The sequence below is a fragment of the Gekko japonicus genome, unplaced genomic scaffold, assembly GCF_001447785.1.
Source record: "Gekko japonicus isolate JY-2015 unplaced genomic scaffold, Gekko_japonicus_V1.1 scaffold1436, whole genome shotgun sequence".
Taxonomy (NCBI): domain Eukaryota; kingdom Metazoa; phylum Chordata; class Lepidosauria; order Squamata; family Gekkonidae; genus Gekko; species Gekko japonicus.
This window is the reverse complement of record NW_015171546.1, coordinates 221,267-244,918: the sequence shown is the minus strand read 5'-3', so window position 1 is coordinate 244,918 and position 23,652 is coordinate 221,267. Positions and strand designations below refer to the sequence as shown.

Here is a 23,652-nt window from a genome sequence, read left to right as displayed (position 1 = left end):
AGCTAGGGGGGAGGGGGCTCCTGGGGGGGAGAAGGAAGCCAGTGGGCAAAAGGGGGCTTCCTTGGGGGGAGGGGTGCCAAGTGCCCTCCTGATTGCCAGGGGGGTAAGGAAAGCCCGGGGGGGGGACAGGAACGCCTTTGCTTTGGGGAGGGGGCCGGTCTAAGGCAGGCAGGGCCCTCTCCACACACCCCCAGGCCCAGCCCTGCCTTTAAACATCCCTTTTGGGTGACAAGCTTGGGACCCTCTCGTTGGCCAGCGTGTGACACCTCGAGTCACCTGACAGGAAGAGGGCCGGAGGGTGGGCGGCAAACCAGGCGAGAGCCGTGGAAGCGGCGGGCCGGACGTCCAGGAGCGAGGAAGGAGCCGCAAGCCAGAGCCCCGGAGGGACGCTCCCTGCTGCTGAATGACCTTGCCTCGCTTTCATGCCGCCGCCACCGCCGCCGCTGCTGCTGCTGCTTCTTCTTCTTCATGCTGCTGCTGCTGCTCTTCTTTGGTACGCGTGCAAGGAGGGGCTTGTGTGCGCCTCTTCGCCGGTCTGTACGGAAAGCAGCACCCAAGGCGAAAGGCGGAGCTCTGTGATGGGACCCACCTGGGGGGGGTGTCTTTGTCCCACGGAGGGTGAAGGACGCTGGTCTGTTCTCTGACCGCTGGGAGTCAGGGATACCAAGAGGAGACCGAGCCCTACGAGGAAAGGCGGGGGGGGGGGCACTTGGGAATGTTCAGTCTGGAAAAGAGGAGGCTGAGTGGGGACAGGATGGCTCTCTGGAAGCATCTGAAGGGCTGTCCCCTTGGAGGAGGGCGGGGAGCTGTTCCTGTGGGCAGCAGAGGAGAGGACTCGTGAGAATGGGTTTAAATTAAGGGCGGGAAGGTATCAGGAGAAACTTCTTTACAGCCAGAGTTGTGCCACAGTGGAATCAGCTGCCTTTGGGAGGTGGTGAGCTCCCTCTCACTGGCCGTCTTGAAGCAGCGGCTGGACCAACACTGGTCGGGGATGCTCTAGGCTGATCCTGCGTGGCACAGGGGGTTGAATTAGATAGCCTGGCTGGCCCCTTCCAGCTCTGTGATTCTGTGTTGCGGGGCAACAATGGGAGGATTTCTGGCTCCGCTGGGGGACCCACTGATGGCCCCCGGGTTTTGGCCACTGTGTGACACAGAGCGTTGGATTGGATGGGCCATTGGCCGGATCCGACACGGCTTCTCTTACGTTCTTATGTTATGTTCTTACTCGGTCCCTTGGGGCTAGGTGGGAACGCTGGATGATACAGGACTTTGCTGCTCTGTTTGGTGGCCGCGGGTGTTTCCTTGCATCTGTTCGGCCCCTGCAACTTGTCTGCCTCTTCCTTTTCGTGACACGTGCCTATTCAGCCCGCAGCTAGCTCTACGCATTGTGGACGAGTGGCGTGCGTCGGTCATTGGCTGGTGTGATAGACAAATCATGATCGATGCTCCCTCTAAGCTGCGGGGTCCTGTGAGCGAAAATTCTGCTGGCATTAAAGTTGTGAGCAGGTGATTTGGCAGCTGCATCAATTAGTTTGCTCTGGAGCCCTCCTCCCTGAGTTAAGACAAAAATGTGTGAGCTGGAGGCAAAAAACCCCGTGAGCTGTCTGAAACTAACTCAGCTTACACTGGCCATAATGACTGGGAACTGCCATAACTGTCGCTTGGAGAACTACCCATTTTTACCCTGCCCTTCCTTCGATGAGCGTTGGCAAACTAAAGTATGATCCTAAGCAGAATTATGCTCTCCGAAGCCCTTTAGGTTTACTGGACTTCAAAGGGTATAAAAACTGATTAGCATTTGTACTTCTGTTTTATTCCCTCCCTTGGGAGAGAGTAGTCGGCCTCTTAGCTTCATGGCTGTGTGAGGATTTGAACCTGGGTCTTCCCAGTAGCTGTCCAGCACTCTGTTATATAAGAACATCAGAAGAGCAGCCCTTCTGGATCAGACCAGATAGTCCATCTGGTCCAGCGTCCTGGCTCACACAGTGGCCAGCCAGTTCCTCTGGAGGGCCAACAACAGGGCAGAGAGGCCGAGGCCTTCCCCTGATATATTGCCTCCTGGCTCTGGAATTGAGAGGTTTTGTGCCTCTGGCTGTGGAAGTTCCCCATAGCAACCATGGCTAGTAGCGGCCGATAGACTTCTTCTCCATGAATCCGTCTAGTCCCCTTTTGAATTTTTATCCCTGTGGCCATCACGACATTCTCTAGCAGCCAATGTCACATTTTAATCACTCTCTGTGTAAAGTAGTATTTCTTTTTGTGCGTCCTGAACCTACTGCCCATCAGTTTCATTGGATGCCCTCGAGTTACCTCGTAGGCTGTTGGTCCCCATTGATGAAAGTGGCAGAGGACATCACTGAACAGCACTCCCACTGCAGTTTTTTGGAGCCAGAAGCTGAACGGCCGGTTTTCATAGAATCCTAGAATCACAGGGTTGGAAGGGTCCATAGAGGACATCTAGTCTGACCCCCTGCTCAATGCAGGATCAGCTTCGAGCATCCCTGACAAGTGTTTGTCCAGCCACTGCTTTGTTTCCAGTCACATTCTTGGGGGGCGGGGGGCTGAATACAGTTGGAAACGATCGTGCAGCGCACAGGTCATTTGCATGCCCTTTGTAAGAAGATCGGGAAGTGCCAGCTTGCCTTGGAAAACGGGCCCGACAGTTAGCGGCAGGGCATCTACATTCCCTGCAGGAGGTCCCGTGTTTAGTCCATGGCACCTCCAGCTTAAAAAATGACCAGGTAGCCGGTGACGCGAAAGAGCTTTCTCCGCCTGAAGAACTGCTGGTAGTCAGACTCTACGGTACTGACCTTGATAGACCAGAGAGCAGCATGCGTTCATGAGAAATGCTTAACGGGCGAAGCGGCGTTGCTCTGCCACCTCTTTCCATATGGCGGGGTTCCCTCCCAGCAGGCTGGCAGATCCCTCGTCCTCGGAGCGTACAAGTCCGTGGCTTACCTACCTGGGTCAGGCCACGGAAGGGTAAGTCCCACAGGGCTCCCGGCCTTTGACGTCTCCGGCCCCTGCCTAGAAAACAAGCCCTTTGAGGTGGCCTCGGGAGGCCTTTCTGCCTCTGTGCGATTAGGAGGCTTACCTCTTAGCCGTGCCCTCCGGCCACGTTGCGACAAAGCCCATAATTAAAAGAGTTCAGGCCTCAGACTCTCTGCTGCCTGTGGATGTTCCTCTGCCAACTCCCAGGACGCCTCTGTCCCGTAATGCCTGGCCGTGTTGGTCCGTGGCCCTGGGAGGTTTACTGCCTCTTAGAAGATTGTGCCTAATACTCGCGCTTACAGATTCATTGGCCGGGGGTGGTGGTGGAGTTTTGGGTATACAAAAAGTACATTTCCCTGTTTCTTTTCCCGTGAGAAGCGGCCTCTGTTTCTACTTTGTGCACGATCTGCAGTCCCTCACGTCACGTTCACGTAAACAGTCCTTTCCGTCGAACGGCCCCTCCGTGTGCTTCTGGCTTCTGGTCCTTCACTGGTGTCGCATCCGTAAGCTGGCAGCGTGTGCTTCCTGCTAATGACTGCGGAATTAATGCCAGTGGTCTTTCCACATTAAATTCTCCAGGGCGGATTAGAATCCCCGCTCCGTGCATAAGTGCCCATTAAAGGTCTAGGAAAGCGCTACTGCTCTGTCCTGGTGTGGGCACGCACCTCCGAGAGGCGACGGGGAAGGGCAAGCTCTGGCACGTGTGGTGTTGTTGATGTCAAAGGCCTCTCCAAAAGGAGTTTGGAAAGGTGGACGTGGCGTCGTTGCCAGGCAATGCCCCCTCTAAGCTGTGGAGTCCTGTGAGCAAAAATCCTACTTTGTGAGCGACTGGCATTAAAGTTGTGAGCCAGCGATTCGGCTACTGCATAAATTAGTTTGCTTTGGAGCTGTCCTTCCAGAGCGAAGACAAAAATGTGTGAGCCGGAGGCTAAAAAACTGTGAGTCAGCTCACGCTAACTCAGCTTAGAGGGAACACTGGTGCCAGGCTGACCCAGAGGCAGTGGTGATCGTCAAAGACCCTGCCAGATGGGGTCTTTAGGGGAGACACAATCCGATGCCCTGGTCATTCAGAATGTTTTCCGGAAACAGGGTAACACCTCTCTCCCTAGAATGAGCCTCCAAACCATAGAAGAGAGCAGCTTTCTTTTGTCAAATGCAAATAAGAGAACGGGTGTGTGTGTGTGTGCAGACCTTATTTTTCTCTACTCCATTTTCTCCTGAAGGACGGGATGTAATTCTGTGGGTAAGCACCCTTATAATATCCTCTCTCAAAGAACTTTACGTGAATTATCTTGTGTGAACACAGTCCCTGCTTAACCGCTAGATTTCGGTTCAGTGGAGCCTCCGAGAGCAACGAGATTTCCAGGGTACGCGCTTTCAAGACTCAGAGCTCCCGCTGTGCATCTGACAGAGGAAACCTTGACTCTCAAAAGCCTCGTACCTTGAAAAACCTTGTTGCTCTCTGAGGTGCCAGTGAACTCGAATCCGGCTCTTCTCCTGTAGGCTTGCACAGAAAGCCTGTGTTTCGTTTCAGTCCTGGGCTAATTTTCAAGCTTTCGGCTACCTGTTTTGGCTCCTCGGTAACAGCCCTTCTCTTCCGTCCCCTCCTCTAGGCTTGCACAGAAAGCCTGTGTTTAGTTTCAGTCCTGGGCTAATTTTCAAGCTTTCAGCTACCTGTTTTGGCTCCTCGGTAACAGCCCTTCCCTTCCGTCCCCTCCCCAGCAAAGGACTACGAGAACGCGGTGAAGTATTACACCCAGGCCATCGAACTGAACCCCGCCAATGCCATCTATTATGGCAACCGGAGCCTGGCCTACCTGCGGACGGAGTGCTACGGCTACGCCTTGGCCGACGCCACCAAGTCCATCGACCTGGACAAGAAGTACATCAAAGGCTACTACCGGCGGGCCACCAGCAACATGGCCCTGGGGAAGTTCAAGGCGGCCTTGCGGGACTACGAGACGGTAAGCGGGGAGGGTGGCGGGAAGCGGCTGTCCTCGGACGCCCTGCCAGCTTTCCTACCTACAATGTCGGAGTAACAATGGAGAATCCGGCTTTGATAATATGTCCTCGGGGACAGGAGTGCACGTTTTGGGTTTGATCCGAGAGCCGTCTTCGAGGATTCAAAGGGCTTTCGTAGAGAGGACGGAGCGGGGTTGTGTTCTGGGGCCCCAGAAGGCCGGACCAGAACCAACGGGTTGGAATTAAATCAGAAGAGTTCTCGGCTAAACCTTAGGAAGGACTTTCCGACAGTCAGAGCGGGTCCTCAGTGGAACAGGCTTCCTCGGGAGGTGGCGGGCTCTCTGTCTTAGGAGGTTTTCAAGCAGAGGCTCGATGGCCATCCGGCAGCAATGCTGATTCCTGTGGACTTAGGCAGATCACGAGAAGGGAGGGCAGGAAAGGTCGCCTCGGTGCCTAGCTCTTGTGACCCTTCTTTTCTTTTCTTTTTTTTAAATCAACAAAGGTTTATTCAAGGTTTTCAACATGTAACAATACAAGAATATAACAACAATATGATAAGAAGAGCAAAAGGAATAACAACAAACATTAGTTAACATTATCTAAATACTAGGTATCATTATGCTCGTTAACATAACATCTATTGATGGGTTAGTACAGTGATGGCGAACCTTTTAGAGACCGAGTTGCCCAAGCTGCGACCCAAAACCCACTTATTGATCGCTAAGTGCCAACACGGCAATTTAACCTGAATACTGAGGTTTACTTTAGAAAATAACAACTCATACATTCACTTAAGATGATCCAAACAAAGTAAGGAAAGCAATCCCAAATGCTTTCATTTCCTTAAAATTATTTGACAGAGAATTTGACACTTTAATGATGGTCTGGGCCTGGCTGGGGTGATGGCACGTGTACCCGCAGAGAGGGCTCTGAGTGCCACCTCTGGCACCCGTGCCATAGGTTCGCCACCATTGGGTTAGTAGCTTGAGCCTATATGTTACTATTTTCAGAAACAAAGCCAGTATTTATCATTAGCAAAAGAGGGAAATGCTGCTTCCATTCATTTCAGAGAGGGCTTCTAGTGTCCTGGCCCCACTGCTGGACCTCCTGTTGGAACCTCGTATTTTTGGCCACTGGGTGACAGAGTGTTGGATGGGCCATTGGCCTGATCCAACATTGGCTTCTCTTGTGTTCTTAAGGTATAGAGAGGAACTCTCAGTCTGGGGCAGGTGATGCACCGTATTCTTGGTGCTTGTGGGGGGACAACAGTGGGAGGGCTTCTAGTGTCCCGGCCCCACTGCTGGACCTCCTGATGGCAAACTGAGAGAATTTCAATTCCTGAGAGAAACTGAATTATTGGAAACCACTTACATGCAAATAGTGTTTGATAGTCCTCGTTAGTGTGATTTGCTATGCCATCGGCTATTTTTCCCTGTGGCCCTTTCTTACACTCCCGGGGAAATGCCAGTCGCCACTTTGGGGCCGGGAAGGAATTTTCCTCCAGTCCAGATTGGCCCAGGGATCCTGGAGGGGTTTTTTGTTGCCTTCCCCGGGGCATGGAGCAGGGGCCACACTGGGCGTGTGCTGTGGGGAGGTATTTGTGAACGTCCTGCATTGTGCCGGGGTTTGGACTCGATGACCCTGGAGGTCTCTTCCAACTCTTTTTCTCTTTGATAGCCCGCCGCCATTGTTTTAGCTCCTAGGCATGCCCCCTCTCTCTCGTTTGGGGAATGCATTCCTGTGAGCAGTGTGTGGGGGGGTCCTCCCTCGTTTGCAGGGGCCTTTTTTAGGAGGCAAGCTGCAGAGGGCGGGGTCTTCTGGGCAGCGGAAGGGACTCCTGCAGACCCTTACCCTTTCAAGGAAACAGTGAAAGTGAGGAAAGACCCCCAACCCAGCCAGCCTTCTGAAGTTCACTCAGAAGAGCAATATTTTGGGAGGGGGGGGGGTGATGCTGCGTAGCCAGGAGGTGTCAAACTCAATCTGTTACGAGGGCCGGATCTGACATAAATGTCACTTTGTTGGTCCGGGCCATGTGTGCCTTGAAATGTAATGCCAAGTACCGGAGATATAAGAAGAAGAGATTGGATCTATACCCCGCCCTTCACTACCCAAGGAAGTCTCAGAGCAGCTTACAAACTCCTTTCCCTTCCCCTCCCCACAACAGACACCCTGTGAGGTGGGTGAAGCTGAGAGAGCTCTTGCCAGAAATGGCTCTTTTTCAAGGACAGCTCTTATCAGAACTATGGCTTGCCCACGGTCGTCCAGCCAGGTGCAAGTGGAGGAGTGGGGAATCAAACCTGGTTCTCCCAGATGAGAGTCCGCGCACTGAACCACTACACCAAACTGGCTCGCCTGCCGCCATAAACTTTATAAAGGACACAGGCAAACCGAATTAACACTATTATTTTTTTTAACTCAAAATACAAACAAAAGCGATTGATTCCAAACAGTGAAAGCAATTGTTTTACCGGGGAACCCACGAAGGCCCAAGTAAGTGTATTTAATCACATGCAGGATTAGGTTTTTTCCAAGGGATGGTATAAAAAAGGGAGTACCTTACATTTCCGTACATGCCAGTTGCTTGCGGGCCGGGTAAGAGCCCCGGACAGACCTGTTCTGGCCCCCAGGCCTTATGTTTTACACCCCTGGCGTAAGCCCAATTGCAGTCATACGGAGATGAACTGAGCAGCAAGCTAGAGGACAGCAGGGATCTCCAACATGGTGCCCGTGGGCGCCATAGTGCCCAACAGTGCTTCCCTTGGCGCCCGTCACGTTTTTCAGAAAGTGGGTGGGGTCGTTGTAAGGCTGAGCTTGTCATTGGCTGTCCTCTTTTGAATGAAAGGGTTTTCCACTGAAGGATAGGTAATCACCTTGGGCTTTATGTGGGCACTCCCTCTTTGAGAGCCAGTTTGGTGTAGTGCCAGTTTGGTGTAGTGGTTAAGTGCACGGACTCTAATCTAGGAGAACTGGGTTTGATTCCCCACTCCTCCTCTTGCACCTGCTGGATGACCTTAGGCAAGCCATAGTTCTGGCACAGCTGTTCTTGAAAGAGCAGTTTCTGTCAAGAGCTCTCTCAGCCCCACCCACCTCACAGGGTGTCTGTGGTGGGGAGGGGAAGGGAAAGGAGTTTGTAAGCCGCTCTGAGACTCCTTTGGGTAGTGAAGGGCGGGGGTATAAATCCAATCTCTTCTTCTTCTTTGCTTTTAGTGAAGGGAGGGAGTATAAATCCAATCTCTTCTTCTTTGCGATTTCCGTCTTCCTAGAAAGCGTCAGGGGGAAATATGCCATTCGGTTGTGCCTCTTGAAGCGGCCATCTTGGTTTTGGCTCCACCTCCTGTGGGAACCGTTTTGGTGTGGCACTCCGCACCCTCTCCCAAAACTCCCAAGAAGCCCACGTGCTTATAAAGGTTGGGGGATCTCTGGAATAGAACAAGTGGTTTTGTAAAAAAAAGGGGGGGAGTTATTTAAGCTTGCCCCCCCAATCAGAGAAACCGACAATGGTATGTGTGTGAATTTACGAGGGCCTCGCTTCTCTCCCCCCCCCCCGCCCGGGCCGTCAAGGTGAAACCCAACGATAAGGATGCCAAGATGAAGTACGTAGAGTGCAACAAGATTGTGAAGCAGAAGGCCTTTGAGCGCGCCATCGCCAGCGAGGAACACAAACGGTCCGTGGTCGACTCCTTGGACATAGAGAGCATGAGTAAGTCGGGGAGGGGCCTGGTCGGGGGCTGACGGGGCAGAGGGTGCGTCCATGGCCATGCCAGCCGCTGCCCGTCCTGCCATCTGGCGAGAGATCCTCGGATGGCTCAGAGCAGCGTTCTTGGAGGGGACAGTCGTGACCATCGAAGCATCCCACGTTTCGGGGAAACCCGTTCCTCGCGGGCTTGTCTGTTAAGGGAATTGCCCTCCGTGGAGCTCCTGCTTGCCGCAAAGGATTCTGGGGCATATTCCAGGGCGCACATTCAGCTTACGCGGGGCGCCGGGCCCTAGTGTAAACTGAGAACCTGCTGCGGGAGGTGTGCCCTACCCCAGAGCTGTCAGACTCATTGGTCACGAGGACCAGATCTGACATAAACGTCACTTTTGGGGGCTGGACCCTGTGTACCATAAAATGTAATGCCAAGTACTGGAGACAGAAACTGTATAACATTTGTGGATGATGCAGAATTGTTCAGGTTGGTGAAAGCCAGGGAGGATTGTGAGGCACTCAGCGGGATCTGTCGAGGATGGGCGAGTGGGCATCAATGTGGCAAATGGGATCCAATGTGGCCAAGTGCAAAGTGATGCACATTGGGGGCCAAAAATCCTAACTATAAATACACGTTGATGGGGTCCAAACTGGTAAGAAGTCCATCATTGGCTATTAGCCACAAGGTATAGACAGGAACTCTCAGTCTGGGGCAAGTGTTGCTCTGTATTCTTGGTGCTTGGGGGAGGGTTAACAGTGGGAGGGCTTCTGGAGTTCTGGCCCCGCTGGTGGACCTCTTGATGGACCCTGATATTTTTGGCCACTGTGTGACATAGAGTGTTGGACTGGATGGGCCATTGGCCCGATGCAACATTGGCTTCTCTTATGTTCTTATAAGAGGGAATTAGATAAGCATATGGAGCAGAGGTCCATCACTGGCTATTAGCCACAAGGTATAGACAGGAACTCTCAGTCTGGGGCAAGGGATGCACTGTATTCTTGGTGCTTGGGGGGGGGGCGTGAACAGTGGGAGGGCTTCTAATGTCCTGGCCTCACTGGTGGACCTCCTGACGGCACCTTGGTATTTTTGGCCCCTGTGTGACACAGAGTGTTGGACTGGATGGGCCTTTGGCCTGATCCAACACTGGCCTCTCTTATGTTCTTATGTATAAAGGACAGCAGTTGGTCAGCTCTGAGCTGGCCCCACTGCACGGTCCCGTGGGCTGGGCGGGGGGTGCAGAGGAAGCCACAAGGTATAGATAGGGACTCTGGGGCAAGTGATGCTCTGTCATCTTGGTGCTTGGGGGGGGGGTCAACAGTGGGATGGCTTCTAATGTCCTGGCCCCACTGGTGGACCTCCTGATGGCACTGGTATTTCTGGCCACTGTGTGATACAGAGTGTTGGACTGGATGGGCCTTTGGCCTGATCCAACATTGGCATCTCTTATGTTCTTATGTTCTTAATGCTCCTTTGCAGCTGTTTGCTGCCAGGACAGGGAAACTCGCCCACCGTTACCAGTCTTTCATTTACTTTATCCCGCCTTTCACCCCAGTGGGGACCCAGAGCAGCTCGCCTCCTCCTCCTCTCCTCTGTTTTGCCCTCACGACGACCCTGTGAGGTAGGTGAGGCCGAGAGCGTGCGACGGGCCCAAGGTCACCCTGCAGGCTCCCATGGCACGAATTTCCCGGGCACCCAGTCCGGCACTTTGAAGCACTATGCCGCGTCGGATCGTCTCGTTGAGGAGCCCCCGATCAGCTTCTGAAGGCGTCTCCGGGTTCTGCAGAACCAGGGCTTGGCGGCTGCGGATTGGGAGATTGGATCGCTCCAAATCAAAAACCGAATGGGGAGGGGGTGGGTTGTGTGGAGTGATCTGGGCACGCCCGATGCCACGGAGTCGCTGAAGTTCAGGCATGGAACCGATTGGCCTTGTGTCTGGGAGCCCACCACAAGCTCCCTGTTCACGGTCTGGTGTGCATTTAATGAATCGGGTTTTTTTAAAACAAAACTGGAGTAGGGAATGATCTTAGAAATGAGGGGCACATGGGGAGCTGTGAATTGGTGTAGTGGTTAAGTGCGCGGACTCTAATCTGGGAAAACCGGGTTTGATTCCCCACTCCGCCACTTGCACCTGCTGGGTGACCTTGGGCAAGCCATAGTTCTGTCAGAGCTGTCCTTGAAAAAGAGCAGTTTCTGTCAGAGCTCTCTCAGCCCCGCCTACCTCACAGGGTGTCTGTTGTGGGGAGGGGGAGGGGAAGGAGATTGTAAGGCACTCTGAGACTGCTTTGGGTAGTGAAGGGCGGAGTATAAATCCAATCTCCTCCTCCTCCTCCTATTCTTCTTCATGAAAAGAAAAGGCCATGGTGGAAGCCACCTCCTTCTATGGGATTCAAACCTCCCTGGGTTAAGGTCGCTGCTTAAAGCACGGAAAGCCTCATAGGGACTGGAGGTGTTTGGAACCTGCTCCTGGCATTGATCGGGATCTCTCGGTCCGGCCGCCTGCCCGCAGCATCCTTCCCTCACGAGGAAACCCGGCCGTCCTCATCCCTGTGACTAATGCCATTACCCGCGGGGTGCCCGCGCCAAGGTTTTCCTGCCGTCGCCCGAAATAGACTGGGATCCTGGATCATAAATAGATAGTGGCATGGAGAGGCTTAATCAGGGGAGAATAAATAGAGCGGTGTTAACAATGGGGCCAGCTGCACAAATCGGCTGGGCCTTTAATCCCGGCGTCCTGGCTGGGCCCAGTTAGGCATTTGCATCCCTCAGCCCTGGGGAAAGCTGCGGATTCTGCATTTAAAGTTTCTGCAACCGGCGCCCGCTTTGACTCACCATGGGGCTTCTGGAGTTCTGGCCCCACTGGTGGACCTCCCTGATGGTACCTGGTGTTTTTGGCCACTCTGTGTCACAGAGTGTGGGACTGGCTGGGCCATTGGCCTGATCCAACATTGGCTTCTCTTATGTTCTTATGAAAGGCAGCTGTGAGCTGTGTAATGGCAGGAACAGTGTCTTAGTGGGACACCCAAACCATTTGCGAGAACAGTCCTGTCCTGCAGTTAATATGTACCGTCTCAGCCAGCAAAGTCTGGCTCGTGTTCTGTGGATTTGGCGGGCCTGCCTCAGAATACTGACACCAGTCGACCGTCGTGGATTTCTGTTCTGTGGCACCCTGGGAGAGATCAGGGGTTCAGTAACAGAAGACAACCCCCCTCTCTTCCCAAGTCCGCTTGTCTACTGCTCACCTTCCCCCAGAACATCCAGCTGTTTGGGTACATTCTCCGTTTAGGCCCTTGACATTCTGGCCAGGACTTTGGTGGGCGGAGCTGAAGCGGATAATATTCCCCAAAGAATTAGAACAGGGGTGTCAAACATGCGGCCCGGGGGCCAGATCAGGCCCTCCCCCGGAGGGCTTCCATCTGGCCCACAGTGGAACTTCTGCTTCCAGTTCTGCTGCTGCTGCATCATCGCTTGCTTCGCCAGACTCTCTCAATCACTCGGCCATTTCATGTTTTAACCTGGGTCCTAGATTCAGGACTCTGAGCGTGAGATTCCTGTGGCGAATGTCAATAAATCAAAAGTAGGTTTGCAGTTCACAGAGCTAATGTTTAAGCATGTTTTTATTTTAAGTTAAACAAAAACCCCTTTGTGTTTGTGTCCCTTATAAAGTGTATATCTCTGCTACATGGCATTATATCTTATGACACACATGTCCCGGCCCGACAAATGTCAGATCCGGCCCTCATAACAAAGGAGTTCGACACCCTTGAGTTAGAAGCTTTTGGAAATTCAACCGGTCACTTGGGGGGAGACGCCTTTTCCTTCCTTGTTGGGCCAGAAGGGGGCTCTCTGGGAAGTCAAGGCCTGAAGCCCGTCTCTCCTCCTGTCCCGAAGTGACCGAAAGGGAGGGCATTAATGTGCCCAGTTCCCTGAGAAACGTGAAGGCAGGGCCCGGCGAGGGACTGACTTCCCCACTGCTCTGGGGCATTACTTGGGCAGCCATTTTGCCTGTCCTGTGGCAGGGAAGCAGGGCGGGCTTTGACCTTGCCGTGCATGTCCGCACTGCTTGTCTTGCTGGGCTGCCATCAGGGACAGATTGGCCGTGTGACTTTCCGGGAAAGCTTCTGGCGAGAATTGAGCCGAGCCGAACCCCAGCCGCACCACCCCGAGCTCGGAATGCTCCCGGGCCCCAATCCGCCATGGTGGCAGCGAAGGAAAGTGCCGTCAAGTCACAGCCGACTCACGGCGACTCGGTCGGCTTTTCAAGGTCAGAGGCAGCGGTTTGCCGTTGCCTGCCTGTGCGCCAGCCCCGGACTCCCTTGGTCGTCTCTGCTACTACCACTACCCGGGGCCGACCCCGGTTCGCTTCCGAGATCCGACGAGACGTGGCTAGCCTGGGCTATCCGGGTTACGGCTCGGCCCACCCCTGCCTAACGTTAAATCTCCTCTTCCTGCTTTCCGTAGCCATCGAAGACGAGTACAGCGGCCCCAAGCTGGAGGACGGGAAGGTGACGCTGGCGTTCATGAAGGAGTTGATGCAGTGGTACAAGGAACAGAAGAAGCTGCACAGGAAATGTGCCTATCAGGTAACCCTCCCCGCCCTTCCGCCCCCCATACTGAGAGCCACAGAAGCGGAGAGGTGTGCGGAGATGACGCAGAATCAGTGCCACCTTAGCCGATCTAATCTAACCTACTTGGCAGATGGGCCGAAAGACACAGATCTACTCCCGGGCAGTGATGTAGAAATCGCCAGAGGGCCTCTGGGCAGCCTTAAATAATTTAAGCTGAAGGCCGCTGATGTTGCACCTGACCTGTAATTAAAGTTGCATCTGATGGAGAGTGTGTATCCGGGCAGCGGGTTCTCAGGGCTGAGGATTGTGGGAGCAGAGAAAGGAACTGTGAGGATTTCCTACTCCTGGGGACCTCCATGGATTCTAAGTTCTTAAGCTCTTTCTTTCTTTCTTTCTTTCTTTCTTTCTTTCTTTCTTTCTTTCTTTCTTTCTTTCTTTCTCTCTCTCTCTCTCTCTTTCTCTCTTTCTCTCTTTCTCTCTCTCTCTCTTTCTCTCTCTCTCTCTCTCTGTCTCTCTCTCTCTCTCTTTCTTTCTCTCTCTTTCTCTCTCTTTCTCTCTCTCTCTCTCTCTCCCTCTCTCTCTCTCTCTCTGTCCGTCCCCCAATTATCTGCAATCACAAGGACTAGAACTTTTCCTTTTAAAGTGTTTACCCAAAACCAGGCTTTGTAAATGCCTCCAGGAAGGTTTCTTAAGCTGATCCAACCGCTAGAAATTCTGTTAACTCTTTGATATTTTGCATTAATTTTTTCTCTCCCTCCCTCCCCCCTCAATTTCCCTTCTCGCATTCCGCAGATCTTGGTGCAAGTGAAAGAGGTGCTATCGAAACTCCCCACCTTAGTAGAAACTACGTTAAAAGAGGTACGCCCCCTCTCTTTTCCGCCCCGGCTTTGTATTGGGGGACAGGGGCAGGTGGGGACGCTCCCTCCCTTCCCGTTCCCAAATACCGCTTGTGCTTTTAAAAGGGGCTCGCCTGTGCCACGGAACCCGGGCCGCCCTGTCCCGTGAAAACGGCAGAGTCCAGGTCTTTGCAGTCGGGTGCCAAGTGGACACACACACACACACCGCCCCTGCAAGCTCATACTTTGTGATGACCCGCTGCTTTTTCCATGAGTCACAGCAGCATGAGGTTGCCCATTTGTGTATCTTTTAACCGTCGCGGTTTCTCAGCCACACTTGGAATGCAAATTTTATGAGCAGGCGAAGGCTTCCTCTCTGCATACACATGAACGTAGAACGCAACCTTAAACCGTCGGCCTGTCTGGCTCATCTTCTATAACCGGCAGTGGCTCTTTTCAGGGTCTCAGGTGGAGGAGGTTCTTTCCCAGCTCCCGAGTTCCTTTCACTGGAGGTGCTGGGAGCGGATACCGAGACATTCCGCGCACGAAGCGGGTGCTCTGTCTCCGAGCGGCTCCTCCGGCCTCTCCTTTGCGGTGGGAAGTGCTCTGTCAGGCTTCTGGCAAGCCAGTGTTCACTCTAAGCGGAGCGAGCGTGAGCTAGCTCTCAGTTCTTTAGCCTCCGGCTCTCACGTTTTTTTGCCTTCGCTCAGGAAGGATGGGTCCGGAGCAAACTAGTTGATGCAGCAGCCAAATGGCTCGCTCACGGCTTTTATTGCCTCGGGAGAGCTTTGCTTGCCTCCTCTGTTTCCCCCCATCTTTTTCTTAAACGTGGGGCTTGTTAGGTGGCCCTGAGCCCTTTGCCTGTCCTCTGGCCCTTTCCCTGAGCTTCAGAGGGGTATTGTCTTGGGTTTTGAGCTGGGCCAAAACAGTTATTTGCATTCCAAGCGGAAGAGGGGAATGCAGCCCAGACTCCCCCGGAGCACGGAGCAAAGAACTGCTAGCTCGACAGGTTTCTTCATAATGAAAATAAGCGTCTTCAGTGCGGCTTTCTGCCTTCCTCTGTCTCTTCCCGCCCCCCGTTTTCCTCTCTCCCGCTGCTTCTTTTTTCCAGACCGAGAAAGTCACTGTCTGCGGAGACACACACGGCCAGTATTATGACCTCCTGAATATATTTGAGCTGAACGGGCTGCCGTCGGAGACAAATCCATATGTATCCTTTCTCCAGGCTTCCTCCTTTGGGTGCCGCGGGCCCTCCCGTTGTCTCTCGGATGGTTTTCTTCTCCTACGGGGTCTCACCCCGGTAGGTACACAGCCATCAGCAGGGAAATGCAGATTCCGAAATTTACTGAGAGCCAGTTTGGTGTCGTGGTTAAGTGTGCGGACTCTCATCTGGGAGAGCCGGGTTGGATTCCCCACTCCTCCACTTGCACCTGCTGGATGACCTTGGGCAAGCCATAGTTCTGATCAGAGCTGTCCTTGAAAAAGAGCAGTTTCTGTCACAGCTCTCTCAGCCCCACCCGCCTCACGGGGGGGTGTCTGTTGTGGGGAGGGGGAGGGAAAGGAGTTTGTAAGCCGCTCTGAGACTCGTTTGGGTAGTGAAGGGCGGGGTATAAATCCAATCTCTTCTTCTTCTTCTTCTACCCTGTTTCCCCGAAAGTAAGACATCCCCCGAAAATAAGACCTACTTACAGTTTTGCCTCTCGCTGAAATATAAGGCCTCCCCCGAACATAAGGCCCCCCGAAGCTACCGTGACTCTGGGCCGTAGTGGCGGGGGGCGCCGCGCCCGCCCCTGTTGGGCCGCAGCGCGCCGCTCACTGTTGGCCGCAGCGCAGCCGGAGCAGACAGGAAGTGCGAGGTCTCTTAATCAGAGAGCCCGTGCCGCTGCCAGGACAAGCTGCCGCCTGCTGTACTGTATTCTTCTTTATGGAAAAATAAGACATCCCCTGAAAATAAGACCTAGCGCATCTTTGGGAGCAAAAATTAATATAAGACACTGTCTTATTTTCGGGGAAACACGGTACTACTGATAGCAAGTTAAACGGCTTATTGGAAGGCATTAGTGTACAACGTCTTACAGAAGCAAATAGCAACCGGCAAGCTGAATTAAATGCATGATACAGGAGTACAAATGAAAAGGCTTAAGGGGACCAAACTAACAGGGACCCAGTTCCTGGGACAGAAAGAGCAACCACAGCGGACGTCTGGAGGGATCAGCTCCCTTTCCTCCCTTGGTTCTCCTTTCGTCTTGAAGCTTGGGCCACGGTGTTGGCAGGCCCGTAGCCAGGATTTTGTGGCTCGTGGGGCAAATATTTTCCTGGTGGGCCTGAAGTCCCCAGTGCAGAAAGAAAAGCCACTTAGCCAATAGAAAGCTGTCTCCAGGATAGACCTCTAAATTGCAAGCTGTCAGCCACTTTAGATGACAGTTCTCAGCTGCTGCAATTTAATCACTTCTGCCAGCCTAAGCAACCGTTCTGAGAACAAGCCGGCAGGTGGGGGTGATGACTTCTCTAGTCAAGAAAGCTGACACTTCGGAGGCAGAAAAACTCTCCGAAAGGAGACCAGTTTCCTGACACAGAGTTCGAAGGTATCCTAGAGGTCACCTACTCCAACCCCCTTGCTCGGTGCGGGAATGAGTCAATGACAGCACCCCACTCTGCTTAAAGGAGCGCACGCCTTAAAAAAAAAAGTTTTAAAAATGCTTGGGAAAAGCATTTACAGGAGAAACTCTTGTGGGGCTGGGCCTTTAAGAAAGGGGGCAGAACGCCCCAAAGCCCCGCCGTAGCTACGGGCCTGGTTGTTGGCCTGCTGTACGATTAGCGATCAGCACCTCCCGGTTTTAAGAGAGTTGTGCAGTGCGAAGGAATTCCAGCCCCAGTGGCTGGAAGTCGCACTCAGAATCCAAGCCCTGGACTGTGAACTCGCCGAGCTGTGGCCCCGGGAACAAGCACCTTGATTTCTGTTCCTCAGGCGACAACCAAGATTTCTGCATTCGGGTTATTGCAGGGGGTGGGTGACTCTGGGTGGGATGCAGTATATCTTTAGAAGGAAGACTCTCCTCCTCCCAGGAAGGAAGCTGGGGGGTGGGTGCCAAGAGAGAAGGGAGAATGTTTGGATACTCCACGGAGGGGCTGTGTTTTGGGGGGGGGGTTGTTTGTTTGTTTGTTTTTAATCTCCCTTATTTTCCTCAGCGCGGACCCTCCCCCTGTGCAGATATTTAACGGGGACTTTGTGGACCGCGGCTCCTTCTCCGTGGAAGTAATACTAACGCTCTTTGGTTTTAAGCTGCTATACCCGGATCATTTCCACCTGCTGCGCGGTAAGTCGCCCCCTTCCCTGAGCAGGGGCTAGATGGATCGATGGAGGAGAAGTCTGTCAATGGCTACCAGCCACGGTGACCGAGGTGGAGCCTCCACATTCAGAGGCACTGATCCTCTGAATCCCGGAGCTAGGAGGCAAGCTCAGGGGAAGGCCTCGGCCTCTGTGCTCTGTTGTCCAACTTCCAGAGGAACTGGTCGGCCACGGTGTGAGACAGGAGGATCAGGACTAGATCAGGGGTGTCGAGCTCATTTGTTACGAGGGCCGGATCTGACATAAACGAGACCTTGTCATGTGTGTCATAAAATGTAACGCCAGGTAGCGGAGATATAAACTTTACGAAGGACACAAAAACACAAAAGGTTTTTTTAAACTTAAAATTAAAACGTGCTTAAAACATCATCGCTCTTGCAATATTTTGTTTATTTAACAGTGTCTGTTAACTGACACCTCTTGCTCTGAATGGTTGCATCAAAATGTCTGTGCTGTTGCAGCCTTGAATATGCTGTTCAGGTGTGTATCTGTAAGCTGCCAACCTGCGATGACGCAGCAGCTGCAGAACTGGAAGAAGCAGCAGAAGACAGCCAGTTCCACTGCGGGCCTGATCGAAGTCCTCCGGGGTGCCTGATCTGGCCCCCGGGCCGCATGTTTGACACCCCTGGACTACATGGACCCTCACTGGTCTGATCCAGCAGGGCTCTTCTTATGTTCTCATCGGGGGAGGCCTCGGCCTCTCTGCCCTGTTGTCGGCCCTCCGGAGGAACTGATTGGCCACTCTATGAGACAGAATGTTGGACTAGGTGGACCCTCACTGGTCTGATCCAGCAGGGCTCTTCTGATGTTCTTATGTTCTTAACAGCTTGGGGAAGAGGAGCAGGGTCTGTGAATTTCAGCAGTGTGTCTCAGGCAGGGCAGGGTGGTGGTGGTGTTACAAAGCCAGGTGTGGAGAGGAGGGAGGAGGTGGGATAGGAAAGGACAGGAAGTTCTGGGAGGCTTGAAGGCAGACTCTGGTATCTTGCCGCGTCAAGGGCAAAATGGCTGTGCCCTGCAACCAGACGTCCAGTCGATCTCTATATTTCTAAATACTAAATGTGCGAAAGAAAGGAGAAGGACTCTTTTTTAAAAAATTATTTTTGGTTTTTTTATGGAAATACAGAATAATGAAAAAGGGGTAAGGGGAAAAAAATAAAGAAAAATACAAAGGGCACTTTTTACAGATATCAAGGACATTCATTAATAAGGGAACACATTATATAATCAATCACAATGACACTTTGCACATAGTATTCTTCTGTTTTCACACAGTATGTTTTCATTATTCCCTATCTAAAAATCTATTAAAAAGACACACAGATAAATTCTTGTTAATTTTGCGTATCGTTTTAGGATGACAACCTTACAATTTGTAGTAATGTGAAAAAAAATAGGATAATATTCCATATGCTAATTGACGCTTATATAATTATTTAAATATATAGCTGTATTTGTTGTTGTTCAGTCGCACAGTCGAGTCCGACTCTTCGCGACCCCATGGACCAGATCACGCCAGGCCTTCCAGTCTGTATAGCTTTATAGAAAGAATCAATTATAATAAGCCTAAAAAGCTCTCCAGTTGTCCTCAAATTCATTTATCAGTCTCCTATTTATATAAGTTGTCAGTTTTGCCATGACAGCATAGTTTTGCATTTATCTTTCCAGTTCTCAAGATTTGGGCAAACCTTGGCATTCCATTTAGTTGCAAATATTAATCGTGCTGCGGTTTACATATATCTAAACAATTCATGTACTGTTCTATCTATATGCATTGGTAGAATTCCCAGTAACATTATCTCAGATAACATGGCAAATTTTATATTCATTTTTTTTTTTTGAATTTCAGTATGTATTTCTGGCCAATGTTTACTGGCCTTTTTACATGACCACCACATATGGCAAAAAGTACCATCAATCTATTTACATTTCCAGCACAATCCTTTATCATTTTTGTCTATCTTCTCAATATCTTTCGGGGTAATACAACATCAAAAGAACATCTTGTACCAATTTTCTTTTAAGTGCTTGACTCGCTATAAATTTTATGCTTTTGTCCATAGATTTTTCCATTGTTGAAATGAGATCTCTTTATCAAAGTTCTGCAACCATTTCACCATGCATGTCTTAACTTGTTCCATTTCTGTGTCATCTTGAAGTAAAAGTTTATAAATGTGTCCTAGATCAAGATGGATAGCCCTGTTAGTCTGTCTGTAGCAGTAGAAAAGAGCAAGAGTCTAGTAGCACCTTGAAGACTAACAAAATATGTGGCAGGCTGTGTTCCCTCTAAGCTGAGTTAGTGTGAGCTAGCTCACAGTTTTTTAGCTTCCGGTTCATGCATTTTTGTCTTAGCTCAGGAAGGAGGGCTCCAGAGCAAACTAATTTATGCAGCAGCCAAATTGCTTGCTCACGACTTTAATGCCAGTAACTCACAAAGTAGAATTTTTGCTCACAAGACTCCACAGCTTAGAGGGAGCATTGGTGGCTGTGGAGTGTTGTGAGCAAACATTCTACTTTGTGAGCTATTGGCATTAAAGTCGTGAGCAAGCGATTTGGCTGCTGCATGAATTAGTTTGCTCTGGAGCCCTCCTTCCTGAGCTAAGGCAAAAATGTGTGAGCCAGAGGCTAAAATACTGTGAGCTAGCTCACACTAACTCAGCTTAGAGGGAACACTGGTGGTAGGGTGTAAGCTTTTGTGAGTCACTGCTCACTACTTCAGATACAGCTAGAATGGGAGTCCATCTGTCCTATTTTTGGAAAGTGGAGTGATTTCAAATGCTGAATGACATTAGCAGGAAACGACAGTAGCAGGTGAATGACAATAGCAGGCATAATTGGATTTAGGTGAGGTATGCAGAGGGGTAATAGGCGTGGAAAAATCAGCATTGGTAATGAGACAGGAAACCTAGGTCTCCATTCAGTCCAGGTGGATGCATTGTCTTAAGCTTCATTATCAATTGCAATTCAGCAGTTTCTCTTTCTAATCTCCCTGTGAATTTCCTTGGTAAGAGAACAGCCACTTTAAGGTCAGTAACTGAATGTCCCGGAAGGTTAAAATATCCCCCCCACACTAGTTAATGTGGTGGTTCCTAATGTCAGACTTATGTCCATTTATTCTTTGTCGCAGGGACTGGCCTGTTTGTCCGACGTGAAGGATAGAAGGGCATTGTTGACACGTGATGGCATAAATCACATTAGAGGATGAACAGGAGTAGGAACCTGAGATGATATGGCTGATGTTGTTGGGTCCAGTGATGGTGTTGCTAGGGTCTATACAGGCCTTGGTACCAGAGTCCATGTTATTGCCAAGTAGTTTCTCATTGCGGGTGAGAAGTATCTTAGAAGGTGATCTTTTTATTCAAGATTATCTTTTCAAATTCAGTCAAATCTCTTAATCTGTATTTTTCTACATGCATCACTTCCTTAAGTCTCGATATAAGTTGAGTGTATGTTAGCCACGTTATCTTTTGTTAGCCTGCCAGGATTTAATTTTTCCTTGTGAGTTGATCGTATGACGATATGTTATAAAATCATTATAATGGTGACATTATAAGTTTTATTGGTGGGCTAATTCTTGTACTGAGTGACCACCAGTTTTTTTGGAATTTTTCTGAGGAATGTAAACGACCTTTACATTTCATTGCTTTTTAATGTGTTTTTCCAGTCTTTTAAATCCAAAGATGGCTATATAAAACTTCAGACAAATCTGATGCTTCCAATTCCATCAGTCTTTCATTCCGGTTTTTAATCCAATCAGAAATCCATGCCAAGATGACTGCTTGATGATACAGATTAATATTAGGTACAGCTAGGCCTCCTCTTTTATTTTCATCCTGTAAAAATTTAAATCTGACTCTTGGTTTCTTGGCATTCCAATTGAATGTATTTATCTGTCTTTGCCAGTCTTTCAGCATCTTATCATGTATCTCAATTGGAAGCATCTGGAATAAAAAATTTGTTTTTGGCAAAATGTTCATTTTTATTCCGGAGATTTTTTCCAAGCCAAGACAGTTTTGACTTAGACCATCTTGCCAAATCTTTTTGTATTTTCTTTCAAACGGTTTCATAATTACCTTGAAAAAGAGTATCTTTTTTTCCCTGGACACATTTATTCCGAAATATTTGATTGAATTAGTTACAAGATCACACCCTGTAATTAACTAAATGTTGTCCTCTTCCTGTTTTGTTAAAAAAACTGGGAGTTCATTAATTTTTCCCCCTTATTGATTTTAAATCCAGAGAAAGACCCAAACTTTTCTGTTTGTTCCATAACAGGTTATATTGTGTTTTGTGGGTTTACTATTGTCAAAACTACATCATCCCCATAGCTTTTTAGTTTAAATTCTTCTCCGTCAGCTTTAGGACCTTCAATGTTCTGCTCATGTCTGAGTTTGGAAGCAAAACTTTCCATTGCAAGGATACATAATAATGGTGATAGAGGACGTCCTGGTCTCATCCCCTTTTTGATCTGAAATCCATCTGTCAATACTCCATTGATTAGAATTTTTGTATTCTGCTTCACATAAATCCCTTGAATCCAGTTCAGGAATCTAGAGCCACCATTTAAATACCGTAATACTCTTTGCACAAAAGTCCAAGATAGACGATCAAAAGCCTTTTCAGCATCTAAAAACATAAAGGCCACTTCTTCATCTTTTGTTTTGCACAAATTCCATTGCCTCAATTATAAAACGATATGTCAAAGGAAGCATAAGCTGTTGAGCATTTTGCCTTTTGAAAATTGGTGTGGAGGCTTTTGTGTCCCAAAGAATCTTTTCTGAATGATTGGAGCCAGCCTTCCATTGCGGAATTAACTGGTCTGTGTGCCTGAGGAAACCATTGTGAAACTGGCAAATAGTCGACTGCTGGTTGCGCACGCAAGCACGCTACTATCTACAAAGAACAAGACAGGAGTCTGGAAAACAGTTTATTTTCAGAAACGGTTCCACATATGAAGAGACTTTATAGTCTTATAAACAAGAGGATCATTGTATGTTTGTTTCCACGCAACTATGGTGTTTTGGTATTATATGGTGCATTATGTTAGTAAAAGTATTTCGTAATCTTATCAGAATAGCTTATGCTTCCTTTGATATATTGTCTTATATTGTGATTCTCTCAGTCCCATTACTCAATTATAAAACTTGCATTTTCCTTCATATATTTCTTAGGAACAAAACCTGTCTGATCTTGAGGAATCATTTTGGTTATACATTTCTTAAGCCTTTCTGCCATTATTGGGGTGAATAGTTTAGAGTCCACATTCAACGACGATACAGGTTGTTCTTCTCAGGTGATAAATGTGATTCCTGCATTTGGTGCCGGGAAGGCAGAAAGTCACATGGAATTACGTTGCAGGTCGTGTAGAGGAGAATAAAACTAGCAGCGGCCCCTCCCCTTCAAAAAGTTTGAGAGCTGCCACGCCGACAGTCTGGCTGAGCATAGGGCACGCCTTCGTTTTTGCACTTTTGGGGATATCTTCTTATTCCTTGGAAGCCAAGTGTCGGGCTGGCCCATTTGGGGGTGCCTCCCCACCACCACCGAAGCGGATGCATCACACAGTCTAGAACAGGGTCCCCAACATCTTGAGCCTGTGGGGACGTTTGGAATTCTGACACACGGTGTTGGGCGCAGCCACAAAATGGCCGCCGCAGGAGGCGGGGCCAGCCACAAAATGGCCTCCACAGGAGGCGGAGCCAGCCACAAAATGGCTGCCACAGCTTACCTTCAGTTGTCGCACAGGGGAAGATTCTTGAGCAGTGTGGGCAGCTGCTGCCAAAGTTGACATTTTTAAAACTCTGCACAGCCTTGCTGGGCGAAACTTTTATCTGGCCCCGCCCACTTCCTAAAAGCACTTGGCGGGCTCCAGGAAAGGCTTCGGTGGGGGCCATGGTGCCCACGGGCAGCATGTTGGGGACCCCTGGTCTAGAAAGCAGGCGGGGCTTCAGCATCCTCCACACCGTTCCAAACAACACCGGTGCGCCTTTGGTGATACACCTGGGAAAAGATACCTTCTCCAAGGGACTTCTTCCCTTTCCCTCCAGGGAACCACGAAACGGACAACATGAATCAGATCTACGGGTTCGAGGGGGAGGTCAAAGCCAAATACACAGCCCAGATGTTCGAGCTGTTCAGCGAGGTCTTTGAATGGCTGCCTCTGGCTCAGTGCATCAACGGCAAAATATTGGTAAGAGCACGGCGTCCGGGGAGGGGAGCGGTCCATTGGGGGGGGGGGAATGTCAGTTGTGCGCAAGGTCCTCATC

General features: G+C 50.4%; 1 protein-coding gene across 1 annotated transcript in view; it reads left to right on the top strand.

Annotated features, from left to right (window-relative positions):
* PPP5C (protein phosphatase 5, catalytic subunit) overlaps positions 1-23,652 on the top strand; it is a 31,947-nt gene that overhangs the window by 441 nt on the left and 7,854 nt on the right. The window contains 8 exon segments of the mRNA XM_015419681.1: positions 4,714-4,957; positions 8,508-8,653; positions 13,101-13,222; positions 14,000-14,065; positions 15,155-15,253; positions 17,255-17,360; positions 23,434-23,588; positions 23,590-23,645. Coding sequence (XP_015275167.1) covers positions 4,714-4,957; positions 8,508-8,653; positions 13,101-13,222; positions 14,000-14,065; positions 15,155-15,253; positions 17,255-17,360; positions 23,434-23,588; positions 23,590-23,645 — 994 coding nt within the window.